General features: G+C 45.6%; 1 protein-coding gene across 4 annotated transcripts in view; it reads left to right on the top strand.

Annotated features, from left to right (window-relative positions):
• Positions 1-20,029, top strand: part of PDE9A (phosphodiesterase 9A) — a 55,024-nt gene that overhangs the window by 22,813 nt on the left and 12,182 nt on the right. For 2 of the 4 annotated variants that reach the window (XM_009089578.4, XM_050978820.1), the window contains 6 exons: positions 1,063-1,117; positions 1,961-2,031; positions 6,361-6,445; positions 11,213-11,294; positions 13,482-13,556; positions 17,381-17,467. In XM_009089578.4, coding sequence (XP_009087826.1) covers positions 1,063-1,117; positions 1,961-2,031; positions 6,361-6,445; positions 11,213-11,294; positions 13,482-13,556; positions 17,381-17,467 — 455 coding nt within the window. Of the gene's footprint in view, positions 1-1,062; positions 1,118-1,960; positions 2,032-6,045; positions 6,170-6,360; positions 6,446-11,212; positions 11,295-13,481; positions 13,557-17,380; positions 17,468-20,029 lie in introns of those variants that run through there. The other 2 variants (XM_050978825.1, XM_050978813.1) reach the window with 2 other exon arrangements.

The following is a 20,029-nucleotide window of genomic DNA, read 5'->3' as shown; positions in this document are numbered from 1 at the left end:
GCAGCGTGTTTCTGAGTGCTCTCAGTGCTTCCTTTCCTTGAGCATAGCCCCAGTGCAGGAATCACCGCAGCACTTTGGGGCAGTTTGCATTAGCTGCTGGGGGAAAGAGGGAACAATCCCAAAACAGGACCTCAGGGCTCAGCAAAGGGGATTTGGGCTTCCCCTTTCTGTGTGGACATGCTAAAGGATGGGAAAACATTGCTGTCATACTTCTTCCTTCCTAAAGTGTGCCGTCCCTTGAAATCTAGGGTCCTGCTGTGAGGGATTGCTTGCTTTTCCTTGTGCTGGGAATTACAGTCCTGTGATTATCTTGGGAAGAGGCTGGGGCTTCATCAGGCTGACTTTCCTGAGCCAGCAGAAGATCCTGAGAGCCCACGAGGGCTCCCAGTGTGGAGGAACTCAGGGAACAATGGGATCCTGACAGGATCCCTGTGGCAGCTCCATCCAGGCTGTGTTCTCAAGGGAAAAGGGGCTGGGAAAGTTGTGCCCTGCTGTGTCCATCCCACAAACCAGGAAGGGCAGAGCTCATTCTGCAGGGACAGCACTTTGTCATCTCGTGTTTGCCTGGAGTCCATGCAAGGCAGCACAATCCTCAGGCATTTGCACCAGGAAAAAAATTGGTGTCCAGGATAAGACTGAAAGGCAAGCTGGGTTTTATTGAGTGTTCCTGAGCTGAGGGGTTGTTCATGGGCACTCTGTCACAGGTGATGCAGAGACACTGACTGTGAGCAGGAACTCTCAGAAGCCAGGTGGGATTCTGGGTGTCCCACCCAAGCTCTGGGAAAGGGTCTCCTCTCCAGAAAGGGCTGCCTTACAACAAGCCACCTCTCAGAGATCCTGCCTCCCAAAAATAAAACTTCTGGCAACCCTGGCTGTAACCTGCAGGGAGAGCAAGGCAGGTGAGACAAGGAATGATTCCCAAACCCTGTCACTCTTCAGAGACCTAAAACATTTTTGGCCTCACCATCAGAACTGGAAGCCTGGGGACACCACTTTGCAGAAGGGCTGAGGGTGTCTTCTTTCATTTTTTTCTATCATGTCTTCCTTCTATTTTTTTTTCAGAGAAAGAAGAATTGTTCCAGAATTTATTGGGACAGATTGCTGAGCAGTTCTCAAGGTAAGAAACTGAACATCATTATTAATTTAAAATGCTATTTCTTTTATCAGCCTGAAGTGAAATTTTCACAGGAGGCAGAGGGGCATTTAAGACATCTTTCAAATCCCACTCTGCCTGCCAAATTTAGGTCTGGGACACATTATTTCCTGCTGACAGCAATACAGTAGCTCAAACCAAAAGCAATTTCAGTGATTATCTTTGATCTAAAAAGGAGATCAAGTTGTAAATGCTCCTTCCCTCTTAGGAAGCAAAAGAAATGTTGCTTCATTGGGCAGTCAAATAATCAGATTTGTTTCATTTTCCCCTTTTTCACCCAAAAATGTCTCTCCTCAGAGAGGATTTCTCAACATCTGTGCAGCTGCTTATTTAATCCCAGCTGGTTTCAATAAGAGAGACCAGTCCCACCACAGCCCAGAAATCAGCAGCGTAACTCGGCAGGAGGGGAGGAGGGTTCAGAGCCTGCAGACACCAAGACGCTGCTCTTGGACAATTATGAATTACCAATTGAACAATTATCACTTTAACTTTGCTTCCCTGGGGGTTACAGTAGCAAGTCACTGCTGAGAGAGGGGGAGATGAAGTGTTGTAGAGCCACAGGACATTCCCAGGGCCATAAAAAAATATATATCTCTTGTTAATTTTTTCTGAAAATTAAACCCAGGTGTATTTTCTGCCCCAGTGTTAGCATTTCCATGGAAAAATTGCTTTTCCTTATGACAAACGTGGGCTGGGCAGATCAATCATAGAGACAGAAATATGGACATTTCCAGCAAAAGTCCTTAGCACCTAGGGTAGGTAGAGCACTAAATGTATAACATTAATACATGAGGGTTTTCTTTCCAGGGTTTTTAAAATCAATGAACTGAAAACGGAAGTAGCTAATCACTTGGCAATGCTGGAGAAAAAGGTTGAATGTGAGTGTCCCTTTATTGCTATCACAGTGGGAACTGGTGCCTTGCGACCTCTGACCTGTCCTCCTCCTCCACTTTCTCTAATCCCTTGTAATTTGGCCAATTTTGAGCCCCAAAGGCCACAGGTCAGCCCATGGGGATGGTGGGAGCCTGTGGTGGCACTGGTGTGGGGACCAGGGTGGGCTGGCTGGTGCTGCCAGCAGCCAGAGCTCCTCCTGTCCTCCCTGCTGAGCCCTCCACTGAGCCTTGGGGCTGGGGCCATGTCCTGCTGTTCCCATGCCCCTGTGGCAGAGGGTGTCCACCACCCCCTCCCCATCTCCCCCTCCCAGCCCCTGGCCAGCCCCCCGTGTCCCCATGGCCCAGGTGTCTGTCACCTCCTGCACCCAGCAGTGACCCCCCCTCCCCATCCCTCTGCACTCCCTGATCCTCTGACTCTGGGGAACCTGATCCCACCCTCACTGGGGCTGTTTGGTCTGTAATTCCAGGGGGTAGCACCTTCCTTCTGCTCTCAGTCCCACCCTCCACAGAATCCCAGAATCCCTGGATTGGAAGAGACCCTAAAGACCATCGAGTCCAAGCCAGCCCCAGCAGCCCAACAAAACCCTGGCACCCAGTGCCACCTCCAGGCTTTGTTAAACACACCCAGGAATGGGGACTCCACCACCTCCCCGGGCAGAACATTCCAGACTTCATCACTCTTTCACTGAAAACCTTTTCCCTGCTCTCCAACCTGTATTTCCCTGGGTGCAGCTCCAGGCTGTGAGCTCTGGCTGTGTCAGTGCTGCTGCAGACAGAGCCCAGCCCCAGCTGAGCACAGGCACCTTTCAGGAGCTGTGAGAGTGATGAGGGCACTCCTGAGTCTCATTTTCTCCAGGCTGAGCACCCCCAGCTCCCTCAATCACTCCTTGCACCACAACACGACCACATTGTCACAGTGCAACAGCCAAATTCAATGCATCCTGCCAATGAGCTCCTTTCCTGGAGTTTTGGGTTGTTTTGTTTCCCCCTGGGTTGGTGCAGTACATCAGGCAGAACACAGGTCCCAGAGATGCAGGGAGGGGTATGGACAAGGTGCTGCCATCCAATTTTGACTTCAAACCCCCTCTCCTTGAGGATGCTCAGCACTGAAGTCAGGAGCAGGGAGAGCCTTTCCCAGCACTGCAGCTGCAGAAACAACTTTCCCACAAGAGCTAGCTGGGAAAAAAAAGAGTTTCTGGTTCTTGAAACTTCCCCTGACCAGAAGCTACCTTGACCCTGCAGCTGCTCAGGGAGGCTGATCCCTTTGTCAGCAGAGAGAGGAAGAAATGTCCTTGTTTGAGGAGCAGCTGCAGGGAAGCCTCAGGCTCCTGGTGCTGGGGGATGTCCATGGAAGGGGCAACCTGCAGCTTGCCTACCCCCAGAATTGAACCCAGGTATGAATTCCTCCCTGCCTGTTTGGCTGCTGTTTCTCCCAAGGTTCTGCTGGTTTATTCTTTGACCTAAAAAAAAAAAAAAAAAAAAAAAAAAAAAAAAAAAAAAAAAAAAAAAAAGAGAGAAAAGAAAAATGAGCTCAGTCACTCTGCATTTTTAGTGAAACTTCTGACCAGTTCCACTCCTCAGGGCTAAATGCCATGGATTAGAGCACATGAGGTAAGCTGTGGGTCTTTGTATCCCCTTGGCAGCCCAAGAAAGCAGCAATCCCAGCCAGCCAGGGGCTGCTTTTGGGATCCCTGGCACACACTCTGCCTCTCAACACTGGCAGCTCACTGCACAGGAGGGAGATAACCAAGGCATTCATGCCATTCCTGGCAGGAAAAGACTGAGCACCTGCCCACTCCAGCACTTTATTTAGTGCTGTTTTAGGGAAGGCAGCATGCCTAGAGCTGCAGGGCCAGGCAGGTGGACTGAATTCCCTGCTCCCCAAAGGAGCGCTCTCTCCCTGAGTGGGTCCCACTGCTGATGGAACCAGCAGCTGATGGAGCAATCTGTGGGAAGGAGCTCCCTGGGCTGCCTCTCTGCTCCAAATCAGACTTCCAGAGTTTGCAACTGAGCCCAGTCTGCAGCATTCTGAAATAATTCCCTGGGCTGTCATGTTTGAGGAGCAAAACCGTGGGAGAGAGGGAGTGTCCAACCTCCCTGCTTGAGCTGGACTCCCAGAGGTTGCTCTGAGAGCCATGTTTCACTGCTGGATTCAGCCCAAGGATTTCTTTAGACAGCACAGGGTCTTTTCAGAAGGTATTTCTCACTGCAGAATAATGCAATGGGCCCTTCATCAGTGCACATGACATGGCCATTTATCATTTGCAAGCCAACTGTGGAAAGAATTGTGCTTTTATTTTGCCTTTTCTCCTGCTTTCTTCAGAGATCCCTTCTCCACCACTTCCACTTGTGCTCTCCAGGATTTCTTCCCCAGAGGGGATGTGTGTGTGTGGGGATAAGTGCTCATGACAGCACTGCATCTGCACCTCACATGAAATGTTCTCAGCCTCCTTCCCATTCCTGCCTAGAGACCTCACCAGAAATGTGTTTTCAGGGAGCCAAATCTTGCAGTTGATTTTTAAATCCCAGCTAAAGCTTGTCACTTCCCCTTGGAAAATGAGCCCATGCAGAGCAGGCACTGGGAATGCTTTGTCCTGTGGCTTGACTTACTCTGCACAGCACCCATACAAGAATAAGGAAGCTGGCAAAAAAACCCTTTGCAATTTGTAAGCACTTCACATCTACCTTAAGAAAATAATTATGTAAATTCTCTGCTCCCCCAGAGAGATTTGGGATGAAAACCAAAGAGATGCAACACGAAAAAATGCTCAGGGCTGACATTCTGCACCAGAACTCCCCTCCCCCCTGCAGCTGCCTGCCCCACTTCCCTGTCACTGAAAACTCTGCTTGGCTCCCACTGCTTCAGATGGGCACTGGTCACCAATTAGACACCTTGGCAAATGGAATTTCTCCCAGGTGACTGCACCAGTGGTGCACAGAGCAGCACAAGGCCTCCAGGTCAGCCACAGCTAACCATCAGCAGTTGGACAAAGCTCCCAAAAAAATGCAGGCAGGTATCCAGAACTGATATCCAATGAGCAGGACAGCAGCTTGCCTGCATCACCACTTTGTGATGACCCAAAGAAATTGCCTGTAACAATGACAGATGAAAAAATATAAATGTCTAAATGGGATTTTTAAGAGAGCATCCCTGTAAACAAAAATGAACAAACCCCCCTTTCCCTTTCCTCCCCTAATATGTGGCATTCTGGGCTTAGCTCAGACACATCTCTTTCCCTTTTCCCAGTTCCAGCTGCAATCTTTGTTGTTACTCTCCTAAAGGTAAATAAAACTGAGGTCTCTGCTTATCTCCAGAGCTGTGCCCTTCAAGGCAGGGTTTTATCACCTGCTCTCCAGATAAGTGTGATCCAGACTGTGATTTTCTAAGAAAGTTGCTGAATGCTGATTTTCTTCCGTGCAAACAACGAGCTCAGTAAACAAATGAGCTGTGAAAGGATTGCATGTGAATGACATGGACTTAATAAATGGTGCTGTGTCCTTGATCACACTGACAGTTCAACGAGGGGGAAAGAAAAGGGAGAATTATTCTCACACTCTCACTGCATTGGGCTCTCTCAGCTACGGGGAATGAAGGGCCCTGCTGCATAAAAAGGCAATCAAACTTTTTGCCTCGTGGCTCTCACAATTACATGCAGAAGGGAAATATAGGATTTTCTGTGCTGCATGTAGAAATAACCTTTGATTACAGAATTGATCGGCAAAAAGAAGTGACAGGATTTCAATAGTTTAAAAAAAAAATAATCTATCATTAGAGCCGAATTTTCAACATTTTCCTCTCCCTCCTGCATTCTCCCTTTGGTTTTTCTGTATCCAGCAATGCCTCTCAGAGCTCCTTAATGCTCTGCATGAACTTCCGAATTAAAACCTTTTATCTTAATGGGGATTCTAATCCTACCGGGACGTGTTTGCATAGCCCTGCTTATCATCCCATCAGGGGAGTGGGGCTTTTTCCTGCTCAGGATTTCCTCTGATTCCTGCACTGCAGCCCAGGAGTGAAGGCAGCAGAAGAGCTGCCCGCTGCTGTGGAGAAGCTGAGATGTTATAGCCATTGAGTGAATTAAAGCCCTGTGGATGTTATCTGCATTGGCAGCAGAGAATTCCTGTGGGTTTCCAAGATCTCCTCTTGCTTTGGCAGCACCTCTCACCTGTGGGAGAGCCCAGGCAGCCTGTGGGAGCTGCTGCCTCACTGGATAACCCCACTGGCAGAGCTCCCTGAAGTTTTGCACCATTGTGAAACCAGACCCTGAGACTTCTGGCCATGGTAACAGCCCTGTTGTTTCCCTTTGTTGACAGTGGAAGGCCTGAAAGTGGTGGAGATTGAGAAATGCAAGCGTGACATCAAAAAGATGAGGGAGGAAATGGCAGCAAGGAGCAGCAGGTAAGTTCTGCTCGCATCCAACCACAGGAGTGCCTGGTTTCAAACCCTAGTGCAACATTTCCACAGAATTATCTCCTGGGCTTAGAAGTAAGAGAGCAAGGAAACCAATAACCATCAAGGACAGTGGCTTTATTTTACCATTTGAAGATTTATAGCCATTCACCAGTTAAATTAGCTTGGGCCATGGGAATAGAGAAAAAGGTCTTGGGAGTTATTTGTCATCATACAGGATGGGAATTCTTCATCCAGATTTACTGGGGGAGAGAGAGAATGGGAAAAGAACTTCTGCACATTGCAGCCTTTGGTTGGGAACCAGTTGGAACTCGAATCAGCTCCAATATATTCTGGGAAATTACCAAATAAATATGTAGCAGCTCCTCTAATTATGATCTCATGCTATTATAAATCATCCGTTTCAAATCCAACGAGAAATTGGGAATTTGCATTCTAATGCAAGGGCTCATTGTGATGGTGGAGCTCGGTTTTGCTGTAATTAAAACAGCAGCAGAAAAAATTGCATTTCCTACAGTGCGTGGTCTCAGCTGGAAAACACCCCCTGTGTCACTGAAGTGCCCCATTAGGACAAACAAATCAGTCTGAGACTGGGAATACTCCTGGGAAAGATGCTGGAGAGGAATATACCCTGCTGCTCAAAATGTGGGTGAAGGGGATTTTTCTCAGCAAATGTAACTTTGCTGTCTTGACAGCCTCGGGGTCAAATTGTCTGACCCTTAATCAAAACTGTTTCCTACTGAGGGCAGTGGGAAATGTGCTAAAAGATTCAGGCTTTATAATCCCTCGTTTTTGGGAATGTTGCCATGCAGATATGTCAGGAGGCACAATGATAATTCATTCCCATGAAGTCCAAGGCCAAATTCAGCTGTCATATTAGCATAAACGCAGGGTAACATTATTAACCTCAGATTTGTGTGCCTCAGATTTATCCCAGCAGGGTGGAATGCAGCCTGCCCTGTGATTTGCATCATTTCTTTTTGGGGTGTGTGGAGAAATCTCATTAGAAAAATCCAAGCCCAGGCTGGCAGCAATGCAGGAGCATGTGTGCTGATTTGTGCTGGGTGTGATGTGAGAAACGTGTGTGCCCACGTGTCTTTGCCTCAGCTGTGGCAGGGAGCTGGCAGAGCTGAACAGTGATGCACAGTGATGATGATGAGCAGTGATGCACAGGTGGACAGGGAATTAGGTCCAAGAAAAGAAGTTATGGCAAGTTCATGTTCACCCAGTCACCACCACACCACATCAGGAAGTACGAGACTGTCCCAGCAGCCATGACTAATTCCCATCCCAGATCCTGTCACCTTCCAATCTATATTTTGTGGTCTTAACAAGCTGTTAACAAGAAAAGCTGGAATGGGAGGTGTTCCATCTGCTCAGTGCAGCCAGCTCCAGCTGGGGTGTCACCTTCACCGAGGGCTGGTGGTGAGATGTGACAGGCTCCAAAAGGAGAGACCAGCACGGGGTGTGAGGCTGGAAAGATGTGCTGAAGATGGGAGTGGGCTCAACTGGGCACAGACACCCACCCTGGCTTGCTCTGGGCTCACACTCACAGCTGCTCTCTCTGGAGCAGGAGCAGGGCTCACTCTGCTCAGCATCACCTTGGTGCTGTGTCCACGTGGCTCTGTCACAGCTCCTCTTGGCTACCCTGAGCTGCCTCTCCCTCCTCCCAGTTGCTCAAAGGCTCCTCCTGCTCATGCAGAATTCTGCACCCCGTGGGTGTGGGAGCCAAAGCAGCAGCTAGATGTGGGTACAAGACTGAGGAGATGATGCTCCTTGGTGGATCCCATCAGGAGCTGCTGAGGAATGAGCTGAGGTTCCTTATTCCCAAGGCACCAGAGCCCCAGGTCACCAGCCTAGGGATGCTTCACCCCAGGGTGGCTGAGCAAACCCTCTCTGCTGGCATGAGATGTGTGTGGGAACAGAGGCATCCCAGGGAAGTGGAAATGTTATTTGCTCTCATTTAGACCTGTCATCCTTGTGCAGTGTCATTTGCTAGCTAATGCATTGTGGTGGCAGTTAGGGATCCCATCTAAATTGAATTGATGTACATAAATATTTGTGAGCACCTGTATTCCTTCAATAAGATCACAGTGTACACAGCTGTATGGGTGTTCACCTGTCCTTATATTTGCTGTTACATTACCAAATGAGAGAGTAAGGTAGGGCAGCCAGGTTTATAAAAGCACAGTGAATTGTACAGCTCTCTGTTCAGAAGACCAAAGCAGCTCCATTTGCATCCTCCTCAAATTGCTGGGTTTTTCTGCTTGTCTGCTTTTTGCACTCACCACTGGCAGATGCTAATAGCATTATGGTGTCATTTAAAATCATGATCATTTGCAGATCCAGTTTTGCATTTGTGAAGGTCTGATGCATCCTGGCACTGGTGTGTTCCCCAGTGTGCTGGGATGAAGGCTTAAATATCCTACTACAGCTGGGAATTAGAGATAGCTGGCTGACCCTCAGTTAACCCTGGCAGTCAGCTCCAATTAGGGCAAGGAAAGCCCCAATCTCACTATTTTTATCCTACTAATACCCCACACAGTGGAGTTTTGAGGAAACGGCTTTAGAAACGGTTAAGACAGCTTTTCATCAAGTGAGAATCTCCTTAAACAGGGCAGGAAAAGGCAGCTGGTTGATGTCAGCTGACCACCATGAGCTGTGAAATGACATAACTTTCACAGGATTCTGACACTGCCATCAGAAATGACAGCAGGCATCAATGTTAAGAGGAGAAAAGAGACCTGGACTAATTCCCACCAGAGAAGAGAATCACTCAAAAGAGATACAATGCAAAATGTAATAATCAAAAATGCACAAACCGAGTTAATGGAATGCTTTGCTTGGCTTCTTTTGGGAGGTTTATTTCTGCTTCCTTTGGCAGGGAGCTTGAAAACTGAGAGAGGATAATCCAAATGTTAGGACTCCAGGGATAAATCCCTGGAAGTGCTCAAGGCCAGACTGGATGGGGCCCTGAGCAACCTGACCCAGTGAGCAGCATCCCTGCCCACGGCAGGGTGGGTGGAGCTGGATGATTTTTAAGGTCCCTTCCAATCCAAACCATTCCATGACTCTGTAAATGCAAAATGCAAGAAGATCAGCTTCACACAAGAATTAATAAAGTCCATGTGGACAACTAACTGGGAAAAGCCCTTCAAGGCCATGGAGTCCAAGCTGTGCCTGATCCCCACCTTGTTCCCAGCCCAGAGCACTCAGTGCCACCTCCAGGCCTTCCCTGGACACTTCCAGGGATGGGGACTCCAAACCTCCCTGGGCAGCCCCTTCCAGTGCTCGACCACCTTTTCAATGAAGGAATTCTCCCTGATGTGCAGCCTGTCCCTCCCTGGCACAGTTTGAGGTCATTTGGGAGAAGAGCCCAACCCTCCCCTGGCTGCAGCCTGATCAGGGAATTGCAGAGGGATGAGGTCCCCCCGGGCCTCTGCTCAGATGGGAAAGCATCAGCTTGGCTTTTCCATATGCAGAGGAAAGAAGAGTAGATAACTGGCAGTGTTAATAACCAGGCAAGTGTTAATTACCTGTAATTGCTGGCAGTGGCTCCCTTTCTCCAGGACCAGGGAGCCAAGCAGAGGTGTCTGCCAAGTCCGTGCCTCTCTGCTGTTGTCCCACATCAGGGGCAGCAGCCAAGGAGGTCACAACATCAAAGTGGAAGTTCTCATGGGCTGCAGCAAGGCTCAGTGGGTGCCCTCAGCAGTGAATCAGCACAGGTGTGCCCATAGCCAGCGTGGTCCCTGGCAGCCCTGGAGAAGGATGCCTGCCATGGACAGTGAGCAAGCTGCTCACTAGAAGTTTAAGGAGAAGTGGTTGGGTATTGTTTTGGTTTGGAAAGACAGAAGCCTGCTAAGGAAGGCAGGAGCCTCCCTGAAATGGAAAAATGTAAACCCCCTCCTCTGAATTGCTACAAAATTTAAATTAGGGGCTCTCAGGCAACAAATATGGGAGTAGGAAATAACAGTTCTTTACCAGGGAAGAAAATAAAAGGATAAGATAAACAATGCAGTAAACCAAAACAGCACTGACAGAGTCAGAACACACCTGACACCCTGTTGGTCAGGGTGTTGGTAGCAGTCCCATTGGAATTGTGGCTGCAGTCCTCCTGGAGTGTCAGGGGTGGTTCTGCTGGAGCAGGGATCCTGTAGAAAAGGGTGTAGTCTTCCTCTGAAGATCCAGGGGAAGAGGCAGCTGCTGTTCCTCTGGAAATCCAGTGGAGAAGCCGTGCTGGTGTTCCAGAATCTCCAGATTCTATCCAGGTAGGAATGCTTGGCTCCTCCCTCTGGGCTCACATCTCCCAATGGGATGCTGTAGTTCTTATAAGCCATGCAGTGACATCCAATAGCCTGTTATCAGCAGGTGTGTCCCCAGAGGGAGGAGTGATTGAGGAAGAGATAAGGAAAACTGCCCACTTGACAAAACACAACTGCCATGCAGATGGCAAATAGAATACATCCTGCCTTGCAATCTGGAACAGGTATCCATGGATACCTGCCTGAACTCAGATGCTTCTCTCTTGAATGCAAATAGACTGAGAAAGGGCAGCAGGGGTGTTGCACAAGGGGAGAAAATCCTGAGGAGGATCACACTTCCGAAGCATTTTGAACACTGCATTAGAAAGGGAGAGGCTGTGGAGCAGGGTGCTGCTCTGAGGGGTGGCCACTGGGAGACCAGAGCACTTCTGGCACTTTTTGAGGCACTGAGCTTGTCTTCCCTCCATGTTAAGAGATGAACATTTCATTTCAGGACTAACTGTCCCTGCAAGTACAGCTTTTTGGATGAAAACAAGAGGCCAGCTCCCCGGAGGGATGTACCATCCTACCCAAAGGTACCACACAATTTTCTCTTCCCATATTCCTGCTGCAGGGCTGCCACCCTGACAAGTGCTGCTTTACCATGTGTGCCTCCTTAGCCATTAATTCCCTGTTATTCTAAATCCAGGGTCTGATCCAAAATGCCAATGGAAAAAGCCATCAGTTGCCCGTGGTGACTTAAAGTTTAATTCTCAGTAGTCTTTAATACTTGAAAGCCCGTTAGTGTTTGAAATGTTAATGAACATTGTGCATTCATCAACATTTAACACTCTTTTGTCTGGTTATATTTGTTTATTCTCCACGCTCATAGCAACAATCAAAAACACCCTGTAATGCTGTGTTCTGGTTGAAAGTAGTACTGCTGCCTGTTTTCTCCTAATAGATTATTTTTTAATTTAAAAAGTAATTTAAGGGGGTGCTTCACTTAGGGAAACAAAGAGAAAATGCAACATTGGATCCTCTCCAAAATGATTCATTATCCCTGTGAAAATGATTTAGAGTGTTTGCTAGAGAAAATAGTAATGCTGGAAGAAAAATGTCTCCTGGGCAAGCACAACTACAAATCCACAGTGATGAATGAGGCTGAAGCCATCAAGAGCACAGGGTCTTGAATCCCAGAACCTGCAGTCTTTGCCCACAAGAATTATTTAAAGCTGCCTGGTGATGCCTGCCCAGTGCCCAGCTCAGACCTTGACAAAACACCAGCTCACCCATTTGCAAATCATGGTTGAACCATGAGCATCACCTCACACACACCAAAGCTGGCTCAGCCACCCTGAATCCTCCCAGTCCTGGGTGATGCAGATCTATGACACGGACGTGGCTCTGTGCACATTTGTCCTCAGAGCCCAGCAGAGCAATAAATTCTGCTGTTTGTTCTGCTCTGCCCCACTAAAGTGACCTCCACTAAAGCAGAGACTCTGGCACTTCTATTTCTTTTAGTTAACTGTTGCCCAGGAGGCTTGTGCTCCTGACACTAACACATGATTTCACAGAACACAGCAGTTCTAAGCCAGGGTTTTTTTTTCCCTTGATAAGTAGATATGTCAGATTAAACTTTGATGGACTGCTGCATTAGGATCTTGAATTAAGAATAAAGGCTACAAAGAGTTGCACTGAACCACTTCAGAGTAAACTTTTGTATTTCTGCATTATTCCTAGACAAAAACTCATGGGAGTCTGGGGTTTTGGAGATTTGCAAAATTTGTTATCAGTTGTCAGGTGCTGGATTTGTCCAATGTCAGAGAGGCTGAAGGAAGATATCATTGCAACACCAGATCTGTGCTGCTAATTTGCAGGTTTTTTGCAGAAAGTCACACTAAATGTGCATTGTGTGTGCAAATGCAAAACTCCTTGCCTTTTGAAGAAGAAAAATTAATCTTTTAGGTTGTTCCTCCTTGGATTAAGTCTCAATTTGATGGCTCAGAAATTGTCATTCACCTGCTCAGGAGAATGACAATTTTGGGTAAACCCAAACTAGAGACAGCCATGGTAAATGGGCCAATTGAAGCCACGAGGATTTTGAGTCCCAAAACCACTGATGAAGAGGATCCTGAAAAGATGAATCTGTGGAGTCCTGATATCCCCATGTCTTTTAGCCCTGCACATTCCTTTTCTTTTCATTTTGTATACAGCCATAACTGGTGAATGAGCTTGATTTTGTTTTAGGCTTTGAGCACAATGATAAAAAATCACTTGAATCTTGCAGGCTGACAACCAATTTGAAACTGTGGGCACTCTTGAAAAAACACTCGAAACAAGAGCATAAATCATCTGAAAATAAACATATCATCCCCACCAGCTAATTTAGCACTGTAAGCAGAGACACTTCACACCACCCCTCCCTAACTGGCAGCTTTGAGTGCCTGATGCTCTGCAGGCAGCAGAACCAGTGCAGGGATGGGTCTGTGCCCCGTGCCCTTGATTTTCTCTGCTGGATTTAGGCATGGCCCTCTCCTTAACACCTCCACTCTCCCTTTTCTCCCAAGATCTGCTCCACAAGGATCTACCCCAAAGAGCAGCTGCCAGCTGGCAGGAAGGGTGAGGAGGGCTGGCTGGCCAGAGGGAGAGATCATTTTCTCTCTCCTTGGGAAATGTGGCTAAATCCCTCATGAATGGAACCCTGGGAGCCCCAAGGATGTGCCAACAGCATTCCCACGGCAGGGACATCCTTGTTTACCCTCCTGCCTTTCTGTCTGCAGTACATGCTGTCCCAGGAGACCATCGAGGCTCTGCGGAAACCGACTTTTGACGTCTGGCTGTGGGAGCCCAACGAGGTGAGGATGCCAGGCTGGCAGGGGTGGCACTTTCTGAGAGCCAGTAGGGCCAGAAGAGCCCTTTGAGACAGTCTGCAGGGTTTCCCCCCCTTTTCTGCCCCTCTCTCTATATATTTTTTTTCATTTCCATACCACACCAGAAATGCAGTGCTTCTTCCTAGCAGATGCCAGGTAGATTATGCTGCTTATCATTTCCTGGCTCCTCTTTATTTGCTCTTTAATCTCTTCCTAGTAAAGTCCCTCAAGTGGTGCACTGTCATTACTGCCACATGAGTAGTCCCATCCCATTTTATCTGAACAAATCAATCCCCAGTGAAGTGTGTGCTTAAGCACATCATCAATAACTCCACTCAAATCAATAAAGCAGCAGGCAGAGGTGCAGGCATTGATTCACACCCCTTCAGCTGAGGGGTTTTTTCTGCAGCTTGTTCTGAAGAGGTTGCAGGGCTGCATTCAAAGCCAATTAGTATCTCATTGCTTTTTTCTTTTCCTTTTTTTTACTGCTATTTGTGTTATTCATGGTTCATCACTTGTACTGCAGAAGGTTCTGGAAGGTTCTATGTGTAAACCTCCAGAAGCGTGAAGGAGAAGGATGTTAAGAGTGGACAGCTTATAATATAATGTAAAACCAGATATATATAATTTAATGTAAAAACAGCTCATAATACAATGGAAAACCAGATTTAGCAAGCACTAGCACATCTCACTCAATAAAAGCATAATGGAGGACAGGACTAAACCAGGGATTTGGTGCTGGATTTTTCCCAGGGGAAGGATTGGGTAGCTCTGGCAGCACCCACAGCAGCAATCACAAATTACTTAATTTTCTTCTGTTTTTAACTGCTATTAGTGTTATTCATGGTTCATCACTTGCACTGCAGAAGGTTCTGGAAGGTTCTATGTGTAAACCTCCAGAAGCATGAAGGAGAAGGATGTTAAGAGTGGATATCTTACAATGTAATGGAAAACCAGATTTAGCAAGCACTAGCAAATCTCACTCACTGAAAGGATTATGGAGGACAGGACTAAACCAGGGATTTGGTGCTGGATTTTTCCCAGGGGAAGGCTTGGGTACCTCTGGCAGCACCCCCAGCAGCAATCACCCAAATTGCCTTCTCAGAGGTTCTGCAGGCAGAGTGATTCTGGCTCAGCATGACAAGGAGAAACACCCCATACGCCAACCACATTCCCTTCAGGGTATTCCCTGTGTCTGGAAGAAGAACAGAAGGGCTCTCTGGTGGCTCTGGGTCCATCTCCCATCCACTGAGAGCCTCCCTTGTGTGGTCAGAGGTGCTCTGCAGCCACTGCTCCCTCTCTGCACCATGGCAAGAGGGAATTACAGCCTGACAGGTGCACCACAACACTGCTGGATTATTGCTGCTCTGACTGTTAAGAAAGAATGAGGAGAGACAAAACCCATTATCCACGGTTTCCTGTGGGCTGGGGGACAGTGCTTTAGCACAGCAACTCGTTCAGAGGGCTAGCAAGCACTGCCAGGTGGCAAGAACAAGGCAAACAGGAGGGTGTGGAGATTTTACCTGCCCTGCAAGGAGGAGTCTGCTCAGAAATGAGATTCCCCACAAGCTGTGGTGAGCTGGGCACCCCATGGGTGTATCTGTCCCTCTCAGCTCTGCTTTGTGTTTCCAGAGGACATTTCAGTTCTGTCAGTGCTTGTTGAGCAGTGAGACTGCCCACGTGCTCCAAGGGGGACAGGCAGGACACAGAGCTGGGTCAGCTGCCAGCAAATGAAGGATGTGCCCTGCTGCACCTCAGCAAACACAGCCTTGCAGCAAGCCTGGCTGCTCCTTCTCAAATGCCCTCCCACTTTCCAAGCCTTACAAGAGTCCCATTTTCAGCCTTTTGCTGCTGACCAGGAAAGCTGACCATGAAAACTGAGACTCCCCTGTGTTTTGGGTCTGAGAGTCTCCTCCTCACTCACCCAAAGCTCTCTCGGCAACAGCTGCATTTCCAAGGGTAATTCAGCACTTCTGGATAAAGTTTCTTATCTTGGAAAGGCTTTTATGGAACTATTGCAAAACAAATCTTCCACCAGGAGAAGGGGATTTTCAGCAAAATGCAGTCCAAGTGATCTGAACAGCATTCAGCTCATGGCATTGTCCCTCAGGTCTTGCTTTTCCTGTTTGGATTACTCAAAATCAGCCCTGTTGTTACTCCATGACTTATATTTATATTTCCCTGGATAAATATAAAGTTTCATTAGAATAAATAATTTTTTCTGGTGAGTTTCTAAGAGCCTAAATAACAGAAAACTGACTAGAATGCCCCCAGGGCTGTATTTGTGACATGATACCCCTCATGTTGAAACCCCTGGTTTGCTTTACAGTCTAAAAACTGCATTTTCTAACACAAGGGCCACATTCCATCCCCTGCAGATTGGGCCTTCAGAAATGGGAATGCATTTACACATAAACTCCTGAGCTCCAGGAAACCTGTTCATTTCTGGCTGGTGGAAGCTGTTAGACTGAGATTATCGGGATCTTTTGTTTTCAGTTCTTTGAGATTATCAACATTTTTTGTTTTCAATTATTTGAGGTTATCAATATCTTTTGCTTTCAGTTCCTTGAGATTATCAATATCTTTTGTTTTCAATTATTTGAGATTATCAATATCTTGTTTTCAATTCTTTGAGATTATCAATTTCTTCTGTTTTCAATTCTTTGAGATTATCAATATTTTGAGATTATCAATATCCTTTGTTTTCAATTCTGTGATATTATCAATATCTTTTGTTTTCAATTCTTTATCACTATCTTTTGTTTTCAGTTCTTTGAGATTATCAATATATAGAGATTATCAATATCTTTTGTTTTCAATTCTTTAAGATTATCAATATCCTTTGTTTTCAATTCTTTGATATTACCAATATCTTTTGTTTTCAATTCTTTATCACTATCTTTTGTTTTCAGTTCTTTAAGATTATCAATATATTTTGTTTTCAATTCTTTAAGATTATCAATATCTTTTGTTTTCAATTCTTTAAGATTATCAATATCTTTTGTTTTCAATTCTTTGAGATATCAATATTTTTTGTTTTCAATTCTTTGAGATTATCAATATCTTTTGTTTTTAATTCTTTCAAGCCCAGATGATTGAACATGAGGGGTGGTGCTAAATCACCTGAATCCCCCCTGGGGCTGCAGAGCAGATGTTGTCAGGAAGAGCTGCCTGTGCCTGCATTTCAGCTGTAGGCACTCATAGTCACAGCCTCCACGAGGGGAAAATCACAAAACTGCTGCAGTTTTGTAGGGTTATAATGGGAAATCTTTTAAACAAGAAATGTGAGGCAAGATAGTGGAGTTAGGAGCTCACAAGAAGTCATAAAGAAAGAAGGTATTGACAAAGGTCTGAAATAAATGTTTCTTCAGGGATCTCTTCTTTCCTGCTGTCATTCTCTATCCAGCTGGAGCCTGATCCCTCTCTGTGCAGCCAGGGAGAGGCTCCCACTGGTTTCACTGAGCTACAGGACACATCCCAGCTGAACTAGAAAAGTGGCAATGCTTTTTCTGTGGGCAGGAACTGCTGTGATACACACAGATCACAGCCACTGCAGAGGGCTGGTGTGATATTCAAAGCCCTGCACAAAACCTGTGAAGTCAAGAGCAGCGTGTCTGCTTCCAAAAGCTCCCAGCCCTCTCTGCCTCCCCTCTTGCACTGCCTTTAATCATGCAGCCTTTGAACATCTTTCTTTCATCTCAAGAGGGCTCTGCAATGATTTGATGCTTGCAAGAGGGAAATTCACTTCCCAGGGTGTCCTGAAGGGATATGTACAGAGCCAGCCATAACCTGCCTGTTCCTGGCTGCAGATGCTGAGCTGTTTGGAGCACATGTACCACGACCTTGGGCTGGTCAGAGACTTCAACATCAACCCCATCACCTTGAAGAGGTGGCTGGTGAGTATTTCAAGTTGGTGTTTGCAATTTTTCACGTTCAAGGATCAATAAACAAGGCATTTAGTCATGGAATTGACATGACTGGCACGAGTAACCCCAGTGAAAGCACTCAGTCTGTACAAATTCTTTAAATTTAAGTACTTCAGAAAATGATTGCATTCTTCTGGTCACAAATGACTCTTTTTTTAAACTGTTTTTCATGCATTTGCTGAGGTTTCTATTACTGAAAGCAACTCATTTCTGCTGAATGCTCTTGATACCTACTGTAAATGGAGGCAAGACAAGTGCCTTCAGATATAGCTGGAAAGTGCAACAATCCTTCAAAGTGCTAAATCACAGGGAGCAGAGGAAAGAGCAAGTCAGGAAGGAAAAGGAATTGCTGAGAAGGTAACTTTCTTTGCCTCAGTCTTTGATGTGAGAATGTTGCAAAGATGCAAAATGTGAGAAAGATGAGATCATACCAAAAGTGAGATGGCTGAGGGAGAAACACTGGAATATTTTAAAAGCAATGAGTTTCCAGGTCCAAGGGAGAGCAAAAGAAAGTGTTTGCTGAAAATCTGAGGAATATATTTGCTTTCTTAGAAAAAACCCATCGTGTTCTTAGAGAACTGTAAGCCAGTAAATATTTTACCCATTGTTTTAAAAGCAGACAGGGATAGCCTGAGGAATTATAACTAGTAAAAACTTACCTCTGTGTCTCACAAATGGACTGAGACAATAATTAAAAACATCACGGTGTGAATTCATCATACAGATATTGTGTAAAATAAAGACTTACACCTCATGAATCTCTTCTAATTCCCTGAGGGGCTTGCAGAGAGTAGAGGGCACTGTTTCAGGTGGGTGTAGACTCCTAGAAAATGTCACAAAACCAAGAGGTAGCTGGGTAGGATAAAGAAAAGGCTGGGGCTGGGTGTTAGAGCACAGCAATGGGGCTGTCACTGCTGGGTGTCCTGCTGCAGGAGGGACACAGCCAGGCACAAGGCTGAGCACAGCCTGCAGTAAGGGATAAAATGTCACCACACAAGGCAGGAGGCTCTCCTGAAATTTATTCCCCACGCTGGTGAAGCCTTTTTTAGAAAAATAATATTGACTGCATTAAAGGAGACACCAAAAATGATCAAAAGCTGGTAAATCTCTCCCTCTGAGGGAGGCAAATGAAAAGCTGGGTGGTGCTGACCTTATAAAGCAGCTGAAGACAAGGGGTGGGATGAAACCCAACACAAACAAGGGGAACACAGAGTAGTAGCTAAAGCAGATCTCCTCCTCCTCCTCCTCCTGTTTCACAGCCCAAAAACATGGGAAGCAAGGTGATATGTCAACACACACCAACAGCCCACCCACACACTCTGCTGCAGGCAGCTTCCCCGAGCTGAGTCTCCAAGCAATTTGTCAGCACCAGCATTTCAGACAGCCTCACTCTGGGCACAGGAGGGGAGTTTGTTGTGGATTTTCTACAAAGGTCAGGCAGGGTGACGTCTCCCATCTTCTTGAAGAAGGAAAGATGATTTTTAAAAGCCCCAAGGGCTCTGCTCCAAAGTGGCACAGTGTGGGCATCACTTTGTGTTGCCACATTTCTCTTCCCAGAAAAAAGCAAAGCACAACTTCCCAAAAAATTTCTAAAATTCATATTCTCTAAACCTCAAAAAAAAAAAAAAATTCTTCTCTCATTTGCTGCACCTGTGTTTGTTCACAAGTAAAATACATTATAAAAAATTATTGACCTAAAATAAATTAATAATTAAATTCTAGTGTAAATATTTTAATTCAGTAACCAATTAAATCATATATATGTATATCAAAACTGTCAACAATCCACAAAGTACTGTACAATAAACATACAGGGAAAGACTGGAACAAAGTACTGAGAGTATAGGATATTAGAGGAAGGAATGATCGGGAGTGAGAGATGAGATGACCGATGGAGAGTATAGTAGATTAGATGATATAATGATATTGATTATATTATATTAGATGATATATTATATTATATTATATTATATTATATTATATTATATTATATTATATTATATTATATTATATTATATTATATTATATTATATTATATTATATTATATTATATTATATTATATTATATTATATTATATTATATTATATTATATTATATTATATTATATTATATTATATTATATTATATTATATTATATTATATTATATTATATTATATTATATTATATTATATTATATTATATTATATTATATTATATTATATTATATTATATTATATTATATTATATTATATTATATTATATTATATTATATTATATTATATTATATTATATGCTTCGTGAGGGCCAGGAAACCAGAGGAAGGTTGGAATAATGGCCATGGCATGTGTCAACATGTGCCAGCCTCCCTCTGCCAGCCTGGCTGGCACAAGCCAGGACACAGGGACAGACAGGCTTTATCCTGCCTGTGAAACGAGGGCAACCAAGCCAGGATCTGCAGAGAGTTAAACCACACAAGAATGGCTCCTGTGAGCCCGTGACAGCTCCATCTCTGCCAGGCTGACAGGCACAGAAAACCCACCCAGGTGTGCCC

This window comes from Serinus canaria, chromosome 1, assembly GCF_022539315.1.
Source record: "Serinus canaria isolate serCan28SL12 chromosome 1, serCan2020, whole genome shotgun sequence".
NCBI lineage: Eukaryota > Metazoa > Chordata > Aves > Passeriformes > Fringillidae > Serinus > Serinus canaria.
The sequence above is the reverse complement of the archived record's forward strand: the minus strand, read 5'-3'. Positions and strand labels throughout refer to the sequence as shown.